This window comes from Triticum aestivum, chromosome 6A, assembly GCF_018294505.1.
Source record: "Triticum aestivum cultivar Chinese Spring chromosome 6A, IWGSC CS RefSeq v2.1, whole genome shotgun sequence".
Taxonomy (NCBI): domain Eukaryota; kingdom Viridiplantae; phylum Streptophyta; class Magnoliopsida; order Poales; family Poaceae; genus Triticum; species Triticum aestivum.
Window position 1 is genome coordinate 387,096,837 of NC_057809.1, and position 21,974 is coordinate 387,118,810.

Here is a 21,974-nt window from a genome sequence, read left to right on the forward strand (position 1 = left end):
TCTACTAATCCACAACTACCCACTAGCATGACTCTAATATCACCATCTTTATATCGCAAAACTATTGCAAGGAATCAAACATATCATATTCAGTGATCTACAAGTTTTATGTAGGATTTTATGACTAACCATGTGAATGACCAATTCCTGTCATCTCTCTAAATAGATATAAGTGAAGCAAGAGAGTTTAATTCTTTCTACAAAAGGTATGCCCACGCTCTAACAAATCTAAGTGAAGGAAAAGAGCATTCTACAAATGGTGGTTTTCTATGTAAAGAGAAACAGGCAATCCAAACTTCAAATGATATAAGTGAAGCACATGAAGCATTCTATAAAGCCACACTCAAAAGATATAAGTGAAGTGCAATGAGCATTCTATAAATCAACCAAATACTATCTCATATCAGCATGGTGCATAAAAGAAATATGAAAACTAAATGCAAAGACGCTCCAAGATTGCACATATTGCATGAACAAAATGAATCCGAAAACATATCGATACTTGTTGAAGAAAGAGGGGATGCCTTCCGGGTCATCCCCAAGCTTAGATGCTTGAGTCTCCTTGAATATTTACTTGGGTGCCTCGGGCATCCCCAAGCTTGAGCTCTTGCCTCTCTTCCTTCTTCTCACATCAAGACCTTCTCGATCATCGAACACTTCATCCACATGAAACTTTAACAGAAAACTCGGTAAGATCCGTTAGTATAATGAAGAAAATCACTACTCTAAGTACTGTTGCAAACCAATTCATATTTTGTTTTTGCATTGTGTCTACTATAATATAACTTTTTCATGGCTTAATCCACTGATATGAATCGATAGTTTCATCAAAACAAGCAAACTATGCATCAAAAACAGAATCTGTCTAAAACAGAACAATCTGTAATAATCTGAACATTCACCATACTTCTGATACTTGAAATATTCTACCAAAATTAGGAAAATAAACAATTTGTATAGGAAGACAGTGCAAAAATAATCAGAACTATTTGACATTTCAGCTAAAAATGTAAAATCGCACACTACAGCCAAAGTTTTTGTCCTGCACCGTACAAACCATCAAGCAAATGTAAACATCCTAAAGGCAAACCTTGGCACATTATTTTTATAATACAATGGAATTGTACAATGAGATAATTATTTTTATTGAAAAGTTTCTGTAATCAAGATTCACAAAGTTTCCGTGAGAATGAACAAAGTTCAAGGCTAGCTCCCACTTCAACAATGCTTGTCTTTCTCACTTTCGCTTTCCTTTTTGAAAAAGTTTTGGGTTCCCCTCTTTATTTTTGTTGTTTTTAAACTATATGAAAGAACTCAACAGAAATAAATGACTCTCTAAAACTTCCGGGTTGTCTCCCTAGCAGCGCTTTCTTTAAAGCCATTAAGCTAGGCATATAGTGCTCAAGTAATGAATCCACCCGGATCCCAAGGTATATCAAAGCCAATTTTAATTAACAATGATTTGTAATTTAGTAGTGAGCACAAAGTAACATATATCATGTAACAACGAATTCTAACTCTATTTCTATGCATCGGCGTGTCATAAAAAAACAATTCATGCACACATAATAAAGGCCAATGCATAGTATAAATAGTTTCTTGCAATTTTATCATGTGGGAAACATAGAGAGGTGGAGATATAGTTCCTCTCTCATAATAATTGCATGTAGGAGCAGCAAGCACATGTTGGGTTTCGTAGTAATTTCAAAATTTTCCTACGCACACGCTAGATCATGTGATGCATATCAACGAGAGGGGAGAGTGTTGTCTACGTACCCACGCAGACCGACTGCGGAAGCGTTGACGCAACGTAGAGGAAGTAGTCGTACGTCTTCCCGATCCGACCGATCAAGCACCGAAACTACGGCACCTCCGAGTTCGAGCACACGTTCAGCTCGATGACGATCCCCGGACTCCGATCCAGCAAAGTGTCGGGGAAGAGTTCCGTCAGCACGACGGCGTGGTGACGATCTTCATGTACTACAGCAGCAGGGCTTCGCCTAAACTCCGCTACAGTATTATCGAGGAATATGGTCGCTGGGGGCACCGCACACGGCTAAGGAATAGATCACGTGGATCAACTTGTGTGTTCTAGGGTGCCTCTACCTCAGTATATAAAGGACCAAAGGGGGGAGGCTGGCCGGCCACAAGGGGTGCGCCAGGAGAGTCCTACTCCCTCTGGGAGTAGGATTCCGCCCCCCCCCCCCAATCCTAGTTGGAATAGGATTCGCGGAGGGGGGAAAAGAGAAGGAGGGGGCCGGCCACCTCTCCTAGTCCTAATAGGACTAGGGGAAGGGGGAGGCGCACAGCCCATGTAGGGCTGCCTCTTCTCTTTTCCACTAAGGCCCATCATGGCCCATTTAGCTCCCGGGGGGTTCCGGTAACCTTCCCGGTACTCCGGTAAAATCCCGATTTCACCCGGAACATTTCCGATATCCAAACATAGGCTTCCAATATATCAATCTTTATGTCTCGACCATTTCGAGACTCCTCGTCATGTCCGTGATCACATCCGGGACTCCGAACAACCTTCGGTACATCAAAATGCATAAACTCATAATATAACTGTCATCGTAACCTTAAGCGTGCGGACCCTACGGGTTCGAGAACAATGTAGACATGACCGAGACACGTCTCCGGTCAATAACCAATAGCGGGACCTGGATGCCCATATTGGCTCCTACATATTCTACGAAGATCTTTATCGGTCAGACCGCATAACAACATACGTTGTTCCCTTTGTCATCGGTATGTTACTTGCCCGAGATTCGATCGTCAGTATTCCAATACCTAGTTCAATATCGTTACCGGCAAGTCTCTTTACTCGTTCCGTAATACATCATCTCGCAACTAACTCATTAGTTGCAATGCTTGCAAGGCTTATGTGATGTGCATTACCAAGAGGGCCCAGAGATACCTCTCCGACAATCGGAGTGACAAATCCTAATCTCGAAATACGCCAACCCAACATGTACCTTTGGAGACACCTGTAATGCTCCTTTATAATCACCCAGTTACGTTGTGACGTTTGGTAGCACCCAAAGTGTTCCTCCGGCAAACGGGAGTTGCATAATCTCATAGTCATAGGAACATTATATGTCATGAAGAAAGCAATAGCAACATACTAAACGATCGGGTGCTAAGCTAATGGAATGGGTCATGTCAATCAGATCATTCAACTAATGATGTGACCTCGTTAATCAAATAACAACACTTTGTTCATGGTTAGGAAACATAACCATCTTTGATCAACAAGCTAGTCAAGTAGAGGCGTACTAGTGACACTAAGTTTGTCTATGTATTCACACATGTATTATGTTTCCTGTTAATACAATTCTAGCATGAATAATAAACATTTATCGTGATATAAGGAAATAAATAATAACTTTATTATTGCCTCTAGGGCATATTTCCTTCAGTCTCCCACTTGCACTAGAGTCAATAATCTAGATTACATAGTAATGATTCTAACACCCATGGAGCCTTGGTGCTGATCATGTTTTGCTCGTGGAAGAGGCTTAGTCAACGGGTCTGCAACATTCAGATCCGTATGTATCTTGCAAATCTCTATGTCTCCCACCTGGACTAGATCCCGGATGGAATTGAAGCATCTCTTGATGTGCTTGGTTCTCTTGTGAAATCTGGATTCCTTTGCCAAGGCAATTGCACCAGTATTGTCACAAAAGATTTTCATTGGACCCGATGCACTAGGGATGACACCTAGATCAGATATGAACTCCTTCATCCAGACTCCTTCATTTGCTGCTTCTGAAGCAGCTATGTACTCCGCTTCACATGTAGATCCCGCTACGACGCTTTGTTTAGAACTGCACCAACTGACAGCTCCACCATTTAATGTAAACACGTATCCGGTTTGAGATTTAGAATCGTCCGGATCAGTGTCAAAGCTTGCATCAACGTAACCATTTATGACGAGCTCTTTGTCACCTTCATATACGAGAAGCATATCCTTAGTCCTTTTCAGGTATTTCAGGATGTTCTTGACCGCTGTCCAGTGATCCACTCCTGGATTACTTTGGTACCTCCCTGCTAGACTTATAGCAAGGCACACATCAGGTCTGGTACACAACATTGCATACATGATAGATCCTATCGCTGATGCATAGGGAACATCTTTCATATTCTCTCTATCTTCTGCAGTGGTCGGGCATTGAGTCTTACTCAATTTCACACCTTGTAACACAGGAAAGAATCCTTTCTTTGCTTGATCCATTTTGAACTTCTTCAAAATTTTGTCAAGGTATGTTGTTTGTGGAAGTCCAATTAAGCGTCTTGATCTATCTCTATAGATCTTAATGCCTAATATGTAAGCAGCTTCACCGAGGTCTTTCATTGAAAAACTCTTATTCAAGTATCCCTTTATGCTATCCAGAAATTCTATATCATTTCCAATCAATAATATGTCATCCACATATAATATCAGAAATGCTACAGAGCTCCCACTCACTTTCTTGTAAATACAGGCTTCTCCAAAAGTCTGTATAAATCCAAATGCTTTGATCACACTATCAAAATGTTTATTCCAACTCCGAGAGGCTTGCACCAGTCCATAAATGGATCGCTGGAGCTTGCACACTTTGTTAGCTCCCTTTGGATCGACAAAACCTTCTGGTTGCATCATATACAACTCTTCTTCCAGAAATCCATTCAGGAATGCAGTTTTGACATCCATCTGTCAAATTTCATAATCATAAAATGCGGCAATTGCTAACATGATTCGGACAGACTTAAGCATCGCTACGGGTGAGAAGGTCTCATCGTAGTCAATCCCTTGAACTTGCCGAAAACCTTTTGCGACAAGTCGAGCTTTGTAGACAGTAATATTACCGTCAACGTCAGTCTTCTTCTTGAAGATCCATTTATTCTCAATTGCTTGCCGATCATCGGGCAAGTCAACCAAAGTCCATACTTTGTTCTCATACATGGATCCCATCTCAGATTTCATGGCTTCAAGCCACTTTGCGGAATCTGGGCTCACCATTGCTTCTTCATAGTTCGTAGGTTCATCATGATCAAGCATCATGACTTCCAGAACGGGATTACCGTACCACTCTGGCGCGGATCTTACTCTGGTTGATCTACGAGGTTCAATAGTATCTTGTTCTGAAGTTTCATGATCATTATCATTAACTTCCTCACTAACTGGTGTAGGTGTCACAGGAACAGTTTTCTGTGATGTACTACTTTCCAATAAGGGAGCAGGTACAGTTACCTCGTCAAGTTCTACTTTCCTCCCACTCACTTCTTTCGAGAGAAACTCCTTCTCTAGAAAGTTTCCGAATTTAGCAACAAAAGTCTTGCCTTCGGATCTGTGATAGAAGGTGTATCCAATAGTTTCCTTTGGATATCCTATGAAGACACATTTCTCCGATTTGGGTTCGAGCTTATCAGGTTGAAGCTTTTTCACATAAGCATCGCAGCCCCAAACTTTTAGAAACGACAACTTTGGTTTCTTGCCAAACCACAGTTCATAAGGCGTCGTCTCAACGGATTTTGATGGTGCCCTATTTAACGTGAATGCGGCTGTCTCTAGAGCGTATCCCCAAAATGATAGCGGTAAATCAGTAAGAGACATCATAGATCGCACCATATCTAGTAAAGTACGATTACGACGTTCGGACACACCATTACGCTGAGGTGTTCCGGGTGGCGTGAGTTGCGAAACTATTCCACAATTTTTCAAATGTACACCAAACTCGTAACTCAAATATTCTCCTCCACGATCAGATCGTAGAAACTTTATTTTCTTGTTACGATGATTTTCAACTTCACTCTGAAATTCTTTGAACTTTTCAAATGTTTCAGACTTATGTTTCATTAAGTAGATATACCCATATCTGCTTAAATCATCTGTGAAGGTGAGAAAATAATGATATCTGCCACGAGCCTCAATATTCATCGGACCACATACATCTGTATGTATGATTTCCAACAAATCTGTTGCTCTCTCCATAGTACCGGAGAACGGTGTTTTGGTCATCTTGCCCAAGAGGCACGGTTCGCAAGTACCAAGTGATTCATAATCAAGTGGTTCCAAAAGTCCATCAGTATGGAGTTTCTTCATGCGCTTTACACCGATATGACCTAAACGGCAGTGCCACAAATAAGTTGCACTATCATTATCAACTCTGCATCTTTTGGCTTCAACATTATGAATATGTGTATTACTACTATCGAGATTCAATAAGAATAGACCACTCTTTAAGGGTGCATGACCATAAAAGATATTACTCATATAAATAGAACAACCATTATTCTCTGATTTAAATGAATAACCGTCTTGCATTAAACAAGATCCAGATATAATGTTCATGCTCAACGCTGGCACCAAATAATAATTATTTAGGTCTAATATTAATCCCGAAGGTAGATGTAGAGGTAGCGTTCCGACCGCGATTACATCGACTTTGGAACCGTTTCCCACGCGCATCGTCACCTCGTCCTTAGCCAATCTTTGCTTAATCCGTAGCCCCTGTTTCGAGTTGCAAATATTAGCAACAGAACCAGTATCAAATACCCAGGTGCTACTGCGAGCATTAGTAAGGTACACATCAATAACATGTATATCATATATACCTTTGTTCACCTTGCCATCCTTCTTATCCGCCAAATATTTGGGGCAGTTCCGCTTCCAGTGACCAGTCTGCTTGCAGTAGAAGCACTCAGTTTCAGGCTTAGGTCCAGACTTGGGTTTCTTCTCTTGAGCAGCAACTGGCTTGCCGTTCTTTTTGAAGTTCCCCTTCTTCTTTCCTTTGCCCTTTTTCTTGAAACTAGTGGTCTTGTTGACCATCAACACTTGATGCTCCTTCTTGATTTCTACCTCCGCAGCTTTTAGCATCGCGAAGAGCTCGGGAATAGTCTTGTTCATCCCTTGCATATTATAGTTCATCACGAAGCTCTTGTAGCTTGGTGGCAGTGATTGAAGAATTCTGTCAATGACGCAATCATCTGGAAGATTAACTCCCAATTGAATCAAGTGATTATTATACCCAGACATTTTGAGTATATGCTCACTGACAGAACTGTTCTCCTCCATCTTGCAGCTATAGAACTTATTGGAGACTTCATATCTCTCAATCCGGGCATTTGCTTGAAATATTAACTTCAACTCCTGGAACATCTCATATGCTCCATGACGTTCAAAACGTCGTTGAAGTCCTGATTCTAAGCCGTAAAGCATGGCACACTGAACTATCGAGTAGTCATCAGCTTTGCTCTGCCAGACGTTCATAACATCCGGCGTTGCTCCTGCAGCAGGCCTGGCACCCAGCGGTGCTTCCAGGACGTAATTCTTCTGTGCAGCAATGAGGATAATCCTCAAGTTACGGACCCAGTTCGTGTAATTGCTACCATCATCTTTCAACTTTGCTTTCTCAAGGAACGCATTAAAATTCAACGGAACAACAGCACGAGCCATCTATCTACAATTAACATAAACAACCAAGATACTATCAGGTACTAAATTCATGATAAATTTAAGTTCAATTAATCATATTACTTAAGAACTCCCACTTAGATAGACATCCCTCTAATCCTCTAAGTGATTACGTGATCCAAATCAACTAAACCAAAACCGATCATCATGTGAGATGGAGTAGTTTTCAATGGTGAACATCGTTATGTTGATCATATCTACTATATGACTCACGCTCGACCTTTCGGTCTCCGTGTTCCGAGGCCATATCTGTATATGCTTGGCTCGTCAAGTATAACCTGAGTATTCCGCGTGTGCAACTATTTTGCACCCGTTGTATTTGAACGTAGAACCTATCACACCCGATCATCACGTGGTGTCTCAGCACGAAGAACTTTCGCAATGGTGCATACTCAGGGAGAACACTTCTTGATAATTTAGTGAGAGATCATCTTATAATGCTACCGTCAATCAAAGCAAGATAAGATGCATAAAAGGATAAACATCACATGCAATCAATATAAGTGATATGATATGGCCATCATCATCTTGTGCTTGTGATCTCCATCTCCGAAGCACCGTCGTGATCACCATCATCACCGGCGTGACACCTTGATCTCCATCGTAGCATCGTTGTCGTCTCGCCAAGTTTATGCTTCTACGACTATCGCTACCGCTTAGTGATAAAAGTAAAGCATTACATCGCGATTGCATTGCATACAATAAAACGACAACCATATGGCTCCTGCCAGTTGCCGATAAATCGGTTACAAAACATGATCATCTTCATACAATAAAATTCAGCATCATGTCTTGACCATATCACATCATAACATGCCCTGCAAAAACAAGTTAGACGTCCTCTACTTTGTTGTTGCAAGTTTTACGTGGCTGCTACGGGCTTAAGAAAGAACCAATCTCACCTACGCATCAAAACCACAACGATAGTTTGTCAAATAGACTCTGTTTTAACCTTCACAAGGACCGGGCGTAGCCACGCTTGGTTCAACTAAAGTTGGAGAGACTGTCGCCCGCAAGCCACCTATGTGCAAAGCATGTCGGGGGAACCGGTCTCGCGTAAGCGTACGCGTAATGTTGGTCCGGGTCGTCTCGTCCAACAATGCCGCCGAATCAAAGTATGACATGCTGGTAGACAGTATGACTTATATCGCCCACAACTCACTTGTGTTCTACTCGTGCATATAACATCAACATAAATAACCTAGGCTCGGATGCCACTATTGGGTTTCGTAGTAATTTCAAAATTTTCCTACGCACACGCAAGATCATGTGATGCATAGCAACGAGAGGGGAGAGTGTTGTCTACGTACCCACGCAGACCGACTGCGGAAGCGTTGACGCAACGTAGAGGAAGTAGTCATACGTCTTCCCGATCCGACCGATCAAGCACCGAAACTACGCTCACAGTTTCATCAATTTATTCTTCCATAGACTCCTGCAAAATATTAGTCTCTTCTTGGACAGCGGAGACTTTCTCAATAAGCGCATTAATATAGGAATTATATTCATAATTATCATAGCAATATTTTAAGATAGCTAAATTTTCAGGCCTATAAACATCATCATCATAAGCTTCATGCTTTTCAAACAAAGATTCAATTTCATAAGCACCCTTAAAAGCAACAAATTCTTCTATTTGTTCCACATCATAGTAATCATATATACCATTAGCATAAGAAGCTAAGGTTTCATTATTATTAAATTCACATGAAAAGGGAAGGTGTGGAGCCTTCACCTTAGAGCAACAAGTATAATCATATCTCAAGCATAGTTGCCTAGCATACCAATTCAATATATGAATTTGATCCCATAATAGTTTCCCTTTTTGTGTCAAGCGGTAATCCCTAAAGTATTCACATTGATCCAACGCTACTCCCATTACATAATTGAATGGGGTTTTCTCAGGATTATTAAAGTAGTACATAATATTTTTCACATAACCAGCATCGAGGGTTTTAGGAGGTTCCCCATCTCCATGAGTAGCAAGTACACCTAATTTTTTGGTATTTCATGTTTCATATACATAACTAAAGATAAAGAATAACTAAGAAGAGCAAATAAAAATTACTTAGTGATAAAGCAAACAAGCATACACGAGAATATTCACCCCACGTTATTGCTCCCCGGCAACGGCGCCAGAAAAAGGTCTTGATAACCCACAAGTATAGGGGATTGCAACAGTTTTCGATAATTAAGAGTGTCGAACCCAACGAGGAGCTAAAGGCGGAACAAATATTCCCTCAAGTTCTATGGACCACCGATACAACTCTACGCACGCTTGATGTTCGCTTTACCTAGAACAAGTATGAAACTAGAAGTACTTTGTAGGTGTTTTTGGATAGGTTTGCAAGATAATAAAGATTACGTAAATAAAAACTAGGGGTTGTTTAGATAAATAAACAATAAAGTAAATATAGCGAGTGTGGAAAAGCGGTGGTAGGAGTTGTGAAATTGTCCCTAAGCAATTGACTACTTTACTAGACCGATAGCAAGTATTATGTGGGAGAGGCCACTGCTAGCATGTCATCCCAGACTTGGAATTCTATGCACTTATGATTGGAACAATTAGCAAGCATTCGCAACTACTAATGTTCATTAATGTAAAACCCAACCATAGCATTAAGGTATATTGCCCCCCCCTTCAATCCGTATGCATCAATTTCTATGCTAGGTTGAAACTTCTGTCACTCTTGCCCTCCAATACATAGTCCTATCAACATACAACTAACCCTAGGGTGTGATCCACGCGCGCAATCATATGATGGGCACCAAAGGACAACAACATAAGCACAAGCAAATTAAATCAATCATAGCAATTCATCAACCATCGATAGGACAACGAAAATCTACTCAGACATCATAGGATGGCAACACATCGTTGGATAATAATATAAAGCATAAAGCACCATGTTCAAGTAGAGGGTACAACGGGTTGCGGGAGACTGGACCGCTGTATATAGAGGGAGAAAGGTGATGGAGATGTTGGTGAAGATGGCGAAGGTGTTGGTGTAGATCGCGGTGATGATGATGGCCCCCGGTGGCACTCCGGTGTCACCGGAAGCGAGGGGGAGAGAGCCCCCTCCTTCTTCTTCTTCCTTAACCTCCTTCCTAGATGGGAGAAGGGTTTCCCCTCTGGTCCATGGCCTCCATGGCACAGGAGGGGCGAGATCCCCTCCGAGATTGGATCTGTCTCTCTCTGTTTCTCTCTGTTCTGCGCTCCCAGATTCTTTCCTTTCACCGTTTCTTATATTCCCGGAGATCCGTAACTCCGATTGGGCTGAAATTTTAACACGATCTCTATCCAGATATTAGCTTTCTTGCGGCGAAAGAAGGGCATCAACTGCCTTACGGGTGACCCACGAGGGTCAGGGGCGCGCCCAGGGGGCAGGCGCGCCCCCTGCCTCGTGGCCACCTCGGGCACCGTCTCGCGTGGATTTTTCTTCCCAAAAATCATATATATTCCAAAAAAAATCTCCGTCGGGTTTTATCCCGTTTGGACTCCGTTTGATATGGATATTCTGCGAAACAAAAAACATGCAACAAACAGGAACTGGCACTGGGCACTGAATCAATATGTTAGTCCCAAAAATAGTATAAAAAATTGTCAAAAGTATATGAAAGTTGTAGAATATTGGTATGGAACAATCAAAAATTATAGATACGATGAAGACGTATCATTCACCCATCGTAATACTTATGCTATCTTGAGAGAAGCCACTGGTGATACCTATGGCCCCCGGGTCTATTTTCCATCATATAAGTTTCCAATCTATTTTATTTTGCAATCTTTACTTTCAATCTATATTATAAAAATACTAAAAATATTTATCTTATCATTATTATCTCTATCAGATTTCACTCTCGTAAGTGACCGTGAAGGGATTGACAACCCATTTATCGTGTTGGTTGCGAGGTTCTTATTTGTTTGTGTAGGTACGAAGGACTTGCGTGTGGCCTCCTACTGGATTGATACATTGGTTCTCAAAAACTGAAGGAAATACTTACGCTACTTTGCTGCATCACCCTTTCCTCTTCAAGGGAAACCAAGGCAGTGCTCAAGAGGTAGCAATTGGCCAAGTCGAATGCATCAAAGACAGAGCAGACCAACTCCTGGTGAAGGACGGAGAGATTAAGCATAGATGGCGGGAGTACTTCGATAAGCTGTTCAATGGGAGAATGAGAGTTCTACCATTCGCAACAACATTGCACTTGCGGTGATGGGGGTGTTGTCTCAAATAAAATATCTCCGGCTCCAGTCCGGCCTCGGTGGCTATTGGTCCGGTGTTGCTGAGGAGTCTGACAGTTTTTTCTCTCTGTTGTTAGGCTGGTCGTAATGGGAGTATCATAGGTAGTATCATGCATGTCAAGTAGGCAATTTTGATGATGTGGCATAGCATTAAATGAAAAAAGAGATTGTTGAGTATCATATCATGATACCGTATCATAATAAATGCAATGCTACTATGTGTCATGCATGGCAATAAATAAAATCATCTATGATACTAGTACATGATACTATGCATTAAGGAGATAGTATCACACACTAGTATCATATACATGATACTAACTTATGATACTACCCATTACAAGCAGCCTTATTCATGGACGAGGCGCTTGGTTCTTTGTGTCAAGTTGGCATGGCTTCATAGGCATTGCGGGCAGCGCCATCATTTTCTTCATCAATTTCTTTTCCAATCTTTGTGAACAAGGTGATGGCCGTCTTCTTCAACAATCCCTTCTGTTTTGATCTTTATGAGCAAGGTGATGGCCTGGTCTAGCAATATTGGTGTGCTTGCCTACCTAGATCGAGGTGCTCCCCTCAGCAGATATGCTTGGCGCAATTGCCAATCTGCATCATACACGACGGTTTAGTATTTTCGCGATTTAGTGAGATTTGATCATCTACAAGTCTGCAACGGACCCCACTCCCCCCCCCCCCCCCGCATCGTCTCTCCGAGGCGACTCGGGCGGGCACCCCGTCAGCCACCGGCACATCCCCTCCACCAGCCACCGTCCCCCGCCGGCGGCGGCAAATACGACGTCCGGCAAAGCCCGGCGACGGCTGTCGGCGGCGGGATCCGTCCCGCGCGCGTGCTGCCCCTGATGCCCACCCTCTTCCGCGTCAAGCCCTGCCAGATATGGGCTCGGGCTTCCTTTCGGTCGTTCCCCTGGTGTCGGTCGTCACCATCCCTTCAGATCCGGTTGGTGCGCCGTTGTCTGCGGGCTCCCGGCGCCCTCGGGCGGCTGTGGGGGCCGGTCCTCGTGGCTGCCTCGGCGGAGGTCCCATCCGCCGTTTCTGCTGCTTCGGGCGCTGCACCCCGTCCCCTGCTCTGCGTCCTTGCGTCGGGCTCCGCCGCCTTCCGCCCTCATCCGCTTGTCGTCGCCGACTGCTGTTCTGCCGCCACGTCTCCCACCTCCACCGCCCCCTGTTCCATCGTCGTGGTGCTTCTACGCGTGCTTGCCAACGAAGGTGGCGTCGTGGCTCCTGTGGCTCTGGAGCCCTCCACCTCCCAGTTCCCCCCTATGGGCTGCCGCTGTTCGTGGCTTTTCCGCTGGGGGCGCCGCACCGGTGGTCCTCACTGGTGCCCTCGTCGTCAAGGGTGCCTGCCGGCGTCGCTCCACCGGTTGGATTCACCTGGATCTGGGGCCGCCATTTCAGTGCTACCCGACGCTATTGGCGGTTGCTCTGTGACTTGTCGCGTGGCAGACGTGACCGGGGATGGGGAGAAATCCTTGGTCAAGCCTTCTGCTGGCCGAGACAGCGACGACGCTTCCCCTCGTTTCCATCTTGATGGCGTTGTCTTCATCCCCGGTCTTGTGATGTTTTGGGTGTGCTATGCGGAGTTCTATGCTTGGTGATGCCCTTCGACTACGCCGGTGGCACACAGGTGATGTGGCGTCGTCTCAGCCCGGCGTGACCATTCGAATGTACCCCATGACACAGGTGGTGTCGCGGCGTTGTGCAGTCTTGGTTGCCCGGTGCTTTTCGATTGCGTCGACGGCACAGTGTCATGGTTTAGTCTCGGCTCGTAGCTGCAGTTTGAGCGCCCGTGGTGCCCCTTGTTGTGATGTTTTGTGTGTGCTCTGTGGCGTTCTATGCCTGGCGATGCCCTCCGACTATGCCGGTGGCACACAGGTGTCGTGGCGTCGTCTCGGCCCGGCGTGACCGTTCGAATGTACCCCATGACACAGGTGGTGTCGCGGTGTTGTGCAGTCTTAGTTGCCCGGTGCTTTTTGATGGCGTCGATGGTGCAGTGTCATGGTTTAGTCTCGGCTCGCAGCTGCAGTTCGAGCCCCCGTGGTGCCCCTCTGTTGTGTTGTGTCCCTCCTCGCCATGTGTTGTTTGTGTTTTTGCTTTATTTCTCTTTCCTGTGCCCCCTGTACTTCTGGTTCACTTGAATCCTATCTTGTATTAGGATGCAAAGTCTATAGGCAACAAATGAATATAATTCAGATGGGGAGGATTTCTTCTCCCCCCGATGAAAATTCAAAAATAAAAACAAGTCTGCATCGGTGGCTAAATTTCTTGATGTTACCATTGCCGGCAAGAGCAATGGTGACGCAACGACGACGAGTTCAGTTGCGGCTTTGACAAGAATTTTGAGTCATGTGGTGTTGCTTGTATCTCCCTTCGTTTAGGGTCATTTATGTGCGTCTTTAGGTTCCTTAAGTCTTTAGGTTCCTTAATACTTCCTTCGTCTTAAAATTTTTGTCTTAAATTAATCTAGATATGAATGTATTCAATACTAAAACGTGACTTGATACATTCGTATTTAAACAAATTTAAGACAAAAACTTTGGGATGAAGGGAGTAGTAATATAATCCAAATTTGAGTTTTTTAAGAGCACGTCCTGAACGAAGGGAGATACAACCAATAATATAATCCAAATGGCAAATTTCTCTATAATAGACCCGGGTCTTTTTTCGTAAAAAAATAGAAAATAAAGTAAAAATCAACTGACGCTTGCTAGGTTTGCAAGGTTCTTCCATGGTGAATTAGTTTTTTTATTATCAGTCTTGCTGAGCAGAAAGTGTAAACTTAACAAGATGGTAGTATCATTTATTTATAATCGTAAAATGGTACACTGTTTCGAAAAGCACAGACTTGCTTATTACAAATGATCTTCCATATATAACACAGTCTCGCAAAAATAAAATAAAAAATATATATAACACACAGAGCAAGTAATTTCCCTCTGAAGTACGTAATTCTCTGTAAACCCAGAACGCTCCTGTTCTTAACAGGCACTTGGTAGCGGCTAAAACTTTGCAAGGGTTGGTGGTGCCCAAACATAGCCAAGAGTCGGCACGTACCCCATCCTCTTGCTCAACTCATCGGCCTCCGGAGGACCCCGGGTTCCCGGTTGGTATGGCAGAGCCTTGAGCCTGCCAGCATCGATGTCGTGCAACAAAGGAGTGAAGATCTCCCAGGCAGCCTGTTGAAACAGTGTCACGTTCCCAACAGAAATTCACCGCAAAAGAAGCACGGATATACATAAATGCTATGGTGTACAGACCTTGAGCTCATCTCGGCGAACAAAGTGCTGCTGGTCACCTCTTATCCTGCCAAGACATACATAGAGGTATCGGTGAGTAGATTCAGAGGAAGAATGTTTGTTCTTTCAGACGTAAGGTGAGAATTTTTCAGGTTATATATTGATGGGTAAAGGGCATGCGGCGTGCAGAGAATTGAATGTGTTGACAAAGAATTTAGCAGAAGATGAAGGATGGACGGCACATACGTGTCCAAGATAAGACGCTCGTACGCTTCTGGGACTTTTACATCTTGGTACCGTAGCCCGTAGGATAAATCCAGTTCGCTCTGTTCTGTTGCCATTTCGAGCCCTGGTTTCTTTACCTGCCCAAAGTCATCAAGTTTGTGTCGACAAATATCAGTCGATAGCTACTGTATCTAGTTCTCAATTTTAGACAAGTAGTTGTACATACAGTTAATTTCATATACATGGCTTCCGATGGCTGCAGGCGTATGACAAATTCATTTCTTCCTTGTTTCTTGCCTGTACAAAGGTAAATAGCAACAAACACAGAGCTATTTTGATTCAATAGAAGAAAAATTCAACTTCGGTGCTAACAAGAGAATAAGATAATATTTTGAGACAAACAGGTTCATAACAATCAACAGTAGCGGAGATGATTTCGCACCATTTTAGTTGAGGCTTAATATTACCAAGGGGTTTAACTTTATCATTTGCGCAAATGATAAAGTTAAAATGACAGATTATCCCTAACAGTTCTAAAGAAACAAAATTCAACATTATGAAGCATTTCTTGAGCTCTTTTACACATGAGAAGATGATCAATTCTCGTCAGTACTAAACAGGCATAAGCAGGGTTAACCCATGTCAAAGAAACAATGATTATACAAATCAGTAAGGTCATACTGAAAGTACTCGACTTACCTGAATTTAGTGGCCTACTATGTAGCAACTCATCCCATGTTTATATATTGTGGCAACTTCTCTAGGTTCTGTGCTCATTTTACGGGTATCACGTCATTACACGTTTTAAGCAAGTACTCTTCATATCAACACATTGGGCATGTTCTACATTGCACAGATTTATAGTGGGGAGTTGAAGTATTCTCTTTAGTATGCATGGCTTTTGCAAGACCAAGCTTGATGATGGCACATTTGGAAGGAGAAAAGCATCAGTACATACATCTAAAAATATCGCCCGGAGCATCCTTGAACTGCACACGTATCTCTGCTTTCTTAGAGCTTAGTGCTTTACCAGCCTTAAGGACGAAAGGAACTCCTACAGCACAATTATTCAAATGTCAGTACTGAAAGATAAATACGGGGATCTGAAAATTCCCAAGTAGTTTATAATGCAGTTTCATTTTTTAACTACAAAACTGAAAGGTGTATTAGACGAAATCTTCGAATCCTAACAAGAAACCACATCGCAAATATTTCAGGAATGTGATGCAGGACTGATAATGTCGTAAGACTCTTTTGTCGCAAAAAGACAGACAGTTCAGATGGAAAAAAATGTGGATACTGGGTTAAGAAATATACTTGATGTGGTTTTTGAGCTTTAAAATAAATAACCAATCATGGAAGAAGTAAAATATACCATCCCATCTCTCATTGTGTACCCTCAGTACAACGGACGCAAAAGTAGGCGTGTTGGATTCATTTGGCACTGTCGGATCATCCTTGTAGCCATCATATTGCCCAAGGACTACCTCGTCATGGTTTATACAGCTCACTGATTGCAGAACCTGACAGTGTAAGATGAATTTACTTCTAAGAAATAGAAACAAGGAGTTCATACTTAGGTATCACACCAAAAGTCCAAAGGTAGATTTTCTATTAAGCAGGATATAATATGGAGTATAGTATGATTTAAGGAGATGCAAGAACCTTGACTTTCTCATCTCTTATGTGCTCAGGACTAAGAGAGACAGGCTTTTCCATGGCTACCAAACAAAAGACCTGCAAATGAGATTGATAGTCACTAAGCAGAGCTCTAAATTCCTGGAAAAAAAACAGTATTCTCTTTCGAGGAATTCTAACGCATGACAGGTAGCTACTCCCCCTGCTAAGAAAAATTAATATGAAAACTGTGATGCCATAGAGTGCTAATCAATCTGAATGACTGTGAGAGACATTCCCACAGTAAATAATTGCTACTATAGATTCATATGAGGACAATTTACCTGCAGCAAATGGTTCTGAATGATATCCCGAATGATACTGTAGCAACAAATTTGAGGTCAGATATTCAATTTGCTACAACAGGAATACCAATACATAATATAAACACTAGATCCAGCAAGGTTTTGTCTTGCATCTGTTAACAAATATGCCAGACTAATGCACCTGAATGGACTTTGAGTTCCGAAAATATTGGTGTTCTGTAAAAGAAATGTGCCGTTGGCTGTGTGGGCCTTTATTAATTTAAAGCCAAACTCATGTGAGCCTTCTGTTTAAAGAAAGAAATGCGCAACTCGAGCTTATGAAATGCAGAGCTGTACATGAAAAATATATTTATTGTGACATTGTGCACCATTAAAATTTACAATATATAGAAGAGATACTTTGCATCATAGTTTCAGCTTAAAGTATATGTGCTTGAAATAAAATGCACTCAGCATAAGAACTTCCTTGGAAAAGTTAAATTTACAACATACCCATATTGATCAAAATATCCTCCACGTCCATCAGTTCCGAAGTCCTCCCGGAATACAATCTGCAAGATAGGTTTATTACATGCAAGCACATACTGTTGTGACCATTATCAAAATGAAATGCTCCAACTATTCGAACATGAACTTATTTAGTTTTAGACAAACAGCAAAGGAAGATGTATGATATTATATAGATATAAACAAAATATACAAAGAAGCACGGCAAATGGAAGTGTCCTAACAACCTAAGATTGCACATTACCTGTACGTTATCTATGTTATCACGATTCCAGAGGGGCAGAAAAAAGCGGTTTGCAAAGCGAAGCACGAGCTGCAAATATATGACAAGTTGATAGCATGGAAAACATTTACAAAAGCAGAAAAAGATACACAGCTAACCAATAACACACAAATTACCAAGTTTTGGACCAACTCCTTTCCTAAATAGTGGTCAATTCTATATAGTTGTTCTTCATCGAAAAGCTCTCCAAGTTGGGCACTCAATTCCTCAGCAGAGTCTAAATCCTTTCCGAAGGGCTTTTCAACAATAACCCTTGTCCAACCAGTATGAGAGGCTGAAAGTAGAACACAGTGGTTACCACAAGTAAAGAGCATGGATCTAAAAATACTTAATTAACACATCCAAATAAATCATATACATATATTTTTTCAGTACTTTGAAGGGGTCAGCTTTTTTTCATTTAAAAGTAACTCACATGGAGTCATGCAATATGATCTTATCATTTTGCATACTGAGGGGTACACTGAAGGAGGTAATGCCAAATAAAATAGTCTTCGGGAGTTTCCTGGTTGGTTGTTCTCTGATGTTTCATTCTCAGAGATTGTCTTGTTTAGCACTTCAAATCCTTCCCCACTATCATATGAACCACTAACATACTTAATCTGCAAGGAAAACTCTTCATGGTTATATAAGTGAAATACCACACGTGCTATGCATAATATCAGCAACTCACTAATTGCAAAAATTGTGAAAGATGTTCATCTGAAGCTCCTTTGAGATATCTGTAACAATACAAGGATGACATCAAAACGCATTTTTTTTGGAACAGCACTTTCATCATATATAAAAATGGAGGAAACACCATCCTCATACAAATCGCACCAATTTATTTGTACACAAAATTATTATATTAACTCCAGGAATGTGGATCTTACCCACGAATGCGTTCTCTTAACCCGTCGTCAGACATATCTGATCTTGCATACCCAAATATATGGACTTCTCCAGATTGTATAAATCCCTGTCTTATCAGAGAGCAATATTCAGCCAATATGTGCCAAGCTGGGAAGACATTATGTACATGACATGAAGTACATTATACAATGATGTTCAATTATTTCTTTAATATAGTCATGTACGGTTTACATTTGGGTGCAAGTTAACTAACTCAAGATAGATTACCTTGTGCACTAGTTTATCCCGTTTGAAGGGCAACTATTGCAAAGTTATGATGGATTACCTGTTGAAAAAGGTTGAAGAGTGCTGGAAAAGTTTTCTTTTTAGCAAGGTCCCCAGAAGCACCTAGTACAACAATGGACAAGCAGCCAGACTCTGAAGAAAGATCCAAGTCCTTCAAGTCTGACAAAGAACTCGTGCTAATTCGTCCTGATGATGGTGAAGATACATCCGATCCTCCTGACATGGTAGTCTAGTCTGTATGGTTTCTCTGTCCTTTCAAGATAACCTAAGAATGGAGAGGTACACTTAATCTCAAGATGTATGAGCTCTTCAGCTACATAACTTTGATCAATGCCAAGTTATTAATCAAGCAAAATGCCTCTTCACTGATTGACAGGTCCAAATGAAATTTTGCAACAAGAGAAAAAAAAAAGGACAGGGAACTAAAGTTGAAGGCCATCATAGAATAAAATAACTTAAACTGAACCTTGCTGTTCAACCATTGGCTACCGGTTGCCAAACTGAGAATGCAACATCTGAAACACAATCCCAGAGAAGTTTGTTGTAGTAGCGTGTTCATTAACTAATAACCACGGATATGCTTCAAGAAAAAACATGGATGTGCTAGTGCTGCTATGAGATTCTACTTCTAGTCAAGTTAAAAATTACTGTCTGTGCAAGTAACTAACTGCATTGAACATGGCTCCCCCATATGCGTGAACATAACAATTGCGACTTCAGATCTGTTGCATACACAAAAAAAATCTCACTTGTAGAACCTTGAAACGGCAAGCGTTTCATATAAAGAAAATAAAATGTAATGGCCCTGTTTATGAGTAAAACCGGGCCGACAAGAGTTTAAAAAATATCTGTGTTCAGAGGAGGAAAAGGGAAACATGATGTTATCCTATTTGGAGCAGTTAAAAATCCCCGCCCCAACTCAGAATTATGGAACGACTAATTGAGCAGCCTAGCGGTAAGTCCAAGAACAAAAAATGCAAACAAAAATTAAACCGGCGACGAGACCTATCCCATCCCGAACCGCAACGCATAACTTCCTTCCTTGGGGACGGGAAGCAGAGCCGGCCGGTGACTCAGACCCAACAAGAGGAATCGTTGTGGTCGGCAGCTGTGCGATCGAGAGGAGGATGAGAAAACTGACCAGTGAACACTGGAGAGACGATGGGGCTTGACTTGGGGAGGAGGCGGCGGTGCCGGTGGGATGGGAATATTTTGCTTTGCTTTGGGTGGGAATTATATGGCTTTCCTTTCTCGCCGCCGCTTTTATACTCAGCTCGCCCTCGGCTGCTTCCACTCCCCTTTAACCGCTGGCTGAACCTTCTTCCACCACATCCACTGATCCACATCCTGTTCTGTTTCTCTTTTCTTCTAATTCAATAAAAACAGAGGGAGTATTCAATATTTTTCTCAAATAAAAGCATCTCTAACCGATCTCTGTTCTATTTGTCTTTAAGGGGTTATGTCTGACCTAGCCGATCTCTCGAAATCCTTAAAGGAGTATAATTTTTACTCATCGCATTTTAGCCACTTATATTTACTCGACCAATGGTACTTCTCAAGAGACCCCCCCCCCCCTCTCTCTCTCCCTCGCTCGACCGCATCCACTCCGACGTGGCTGTCCTTGCCTCCACGGTCTCCACGCGCCGCCGCATTAGTCTTCCTATTAGATTCTATTAGGAGAACTCAAATGGCGGAACGGGCTATCCTTAGTAATTGACACATTATCAGTTTTAACGTCTTGGGAGACATGGTTATCAGGAGACTTTTCATAAGTAATGGTGAATTCATCATCTATTAGGATCTTAGCATTTTCAAGACAATCTTCTTTAAAACCCTCTTTATTCCCTTTTACAATCCAAGAAAATTGATCCATTAAACACTTGTTGGATTAGATGTAAAAAGAGGAACTTTCTTTTTAGCATTTTCCACAAAAGTATGAGGATCACAAGACATATATCTCCTCATAAAATCTCTATCATATAAAATTTCATCTATCATAGGACATTCATAATTCACATTATAAAAGTCATAGATTTCTCTAGCTTCTCGCACTATATAATCAAATTCATTCATGAGAATAAGAGCGGTTATCTTTTTAGCCCTAGGATTGTTTATGACAAGTAGCTCAAAAAACAATCTTTGCAGAGTAGGATGAGTACGCATGAATCTTTTTTTAAGTTTAATGATGAGTGCAGAGATAGCTTAGGCATAACTATTGGTTCTTTTAAGAATAGGAATATCATTACATACCAATGTTCCCTTACAAGTAAAGAACTCTTCAATAACACGTTTTTCTATAATATTCCCACTCCCCGTCACAAAAGTTTTAGTATCCAAATTTACGGGAGTCTCCATCTTAGGAGTTTTACTATCCTTACTTTCACTCTTAACGATAACAAATTCAGACATGATAGCAACCTCAAGCAAAGCAAGTGAACGAGCAAACTAACAAAGCAAATATTTTTTGTTTTTTTTAATTTTTATAAGAAGTGGGGGGAGATGAAAACGAGAGGCGAAGGCAAATAAAAAGTAGAACAAGTAGATGATAGTTTGTGTAGGGGTACTTGATAGGTTTTGATAATGTCTCCCCGGCAACGACGCTAGAAATTCTTTCTGCTACTTGTGAGCTGCATTGAGATTTTTCCCGAAGAGAAAGGGAGATATAGTACAATAGAGATAAGTATTTTCCTCAATGAGAGCCAAGGTTTATCAAATCAATAGGAGAATCATGCAAAGCCTCGTGAACATTACATGCACACACAAAAGCAAATATGTGCACCCAACGCGGGCAAGAGGGTTGTCAATCCCTTGAACTTGTTACTTGCAAGGATCAAATCTTGTGTATGTAGATGGATACATTGCAAATAAAATAAAATAAGTAAAATTGTAGCAAAGGAATTTAAGTTTTGGTAATATGATTAAG

General features: G+C 41.8%; 1 protein-coding gene across 2 annotated transcripts; it reads right to left on the minus strand.

Moving 5' to 3' along the window:
• Positions 1 to 14,491: 14,491 nt before the first annotated feature.
• Positions 14,492 to 20,391, minus strand: LOC123127609 (glucose-6-phosphate 1-dehydrogenase, cytoplasmic isoform). Of its 2 annotated transcripts, none has more exons than XM_044547361.1 (16): positions 20,193 to 20,391; positions 19,092 to 19,316; positions 18,787 to 18,872; positions 18,585 to 18,633; positions 18,327 to 18,513; positions 18,028 to 18,185; positions 17,873 to 17,941; positions 17,614 to 17,672; positions 17,140 to 17,176; positions 16,844 to 16,915; positions 16,554 to 16,701; positions 16,137 to 16,232; positions 15,405 to 15,475; positions 15,200 to 15,315; positions 14,975 to 15,020; positions 14,492 to 14,893 (listed from the first exon to the last, which is right to left on the minus strand). In XM_044547361.1, the coding sequence occupies exons 2-16, from the start codon at positions 19,272 to 19,274 to the stop codon at positions 14,717 to 14,719; spliced, it is 1,554 nt and encodes a 517-aa protein (XP_044403296.1). In that variant the 5' UTR covers positions 19,275 to 19,316; positions 20,193 to 20,391; the 3' UTR covers positions 14,492 to 14,716. The 2 variants fall into 2 exon arrangements, with proteins under 2 accessions (XP_044403296.1, XP_044403297.1); XM_044547362.1 differs by lacking the exon at positions 20,193 to 20,391 and adding an exon at positions 20,057 to 20,075.
• Positions 20,392 to 21,974: the final 1,583 nt, after the last annotated feature.

Bases quoted from the DNA above. Each gene is read 5' to 3' on its own strand.
- LOC123127609 (XM_044547361.1), bottom strand. From the start codon at position 19,274: ATGTCAGGAGGATCGGATGTATCTTCACCATCATCAGGACGAATTAGC. The intron at 17,177-17,613 runs GTATGTTGTAAA...TTGTTGCTACAG, and splicing joins GGATATTTTGATCAATATGG to TATCATTCGGGATATCATTC. The intron at 15,021-15,199 runs GTATGTGCCGTC...ATGTCTTGGCAG, and splicing joins GAGCGTCTTATCTTGGACAC to GATAAGAGGTGACCAGCAGC.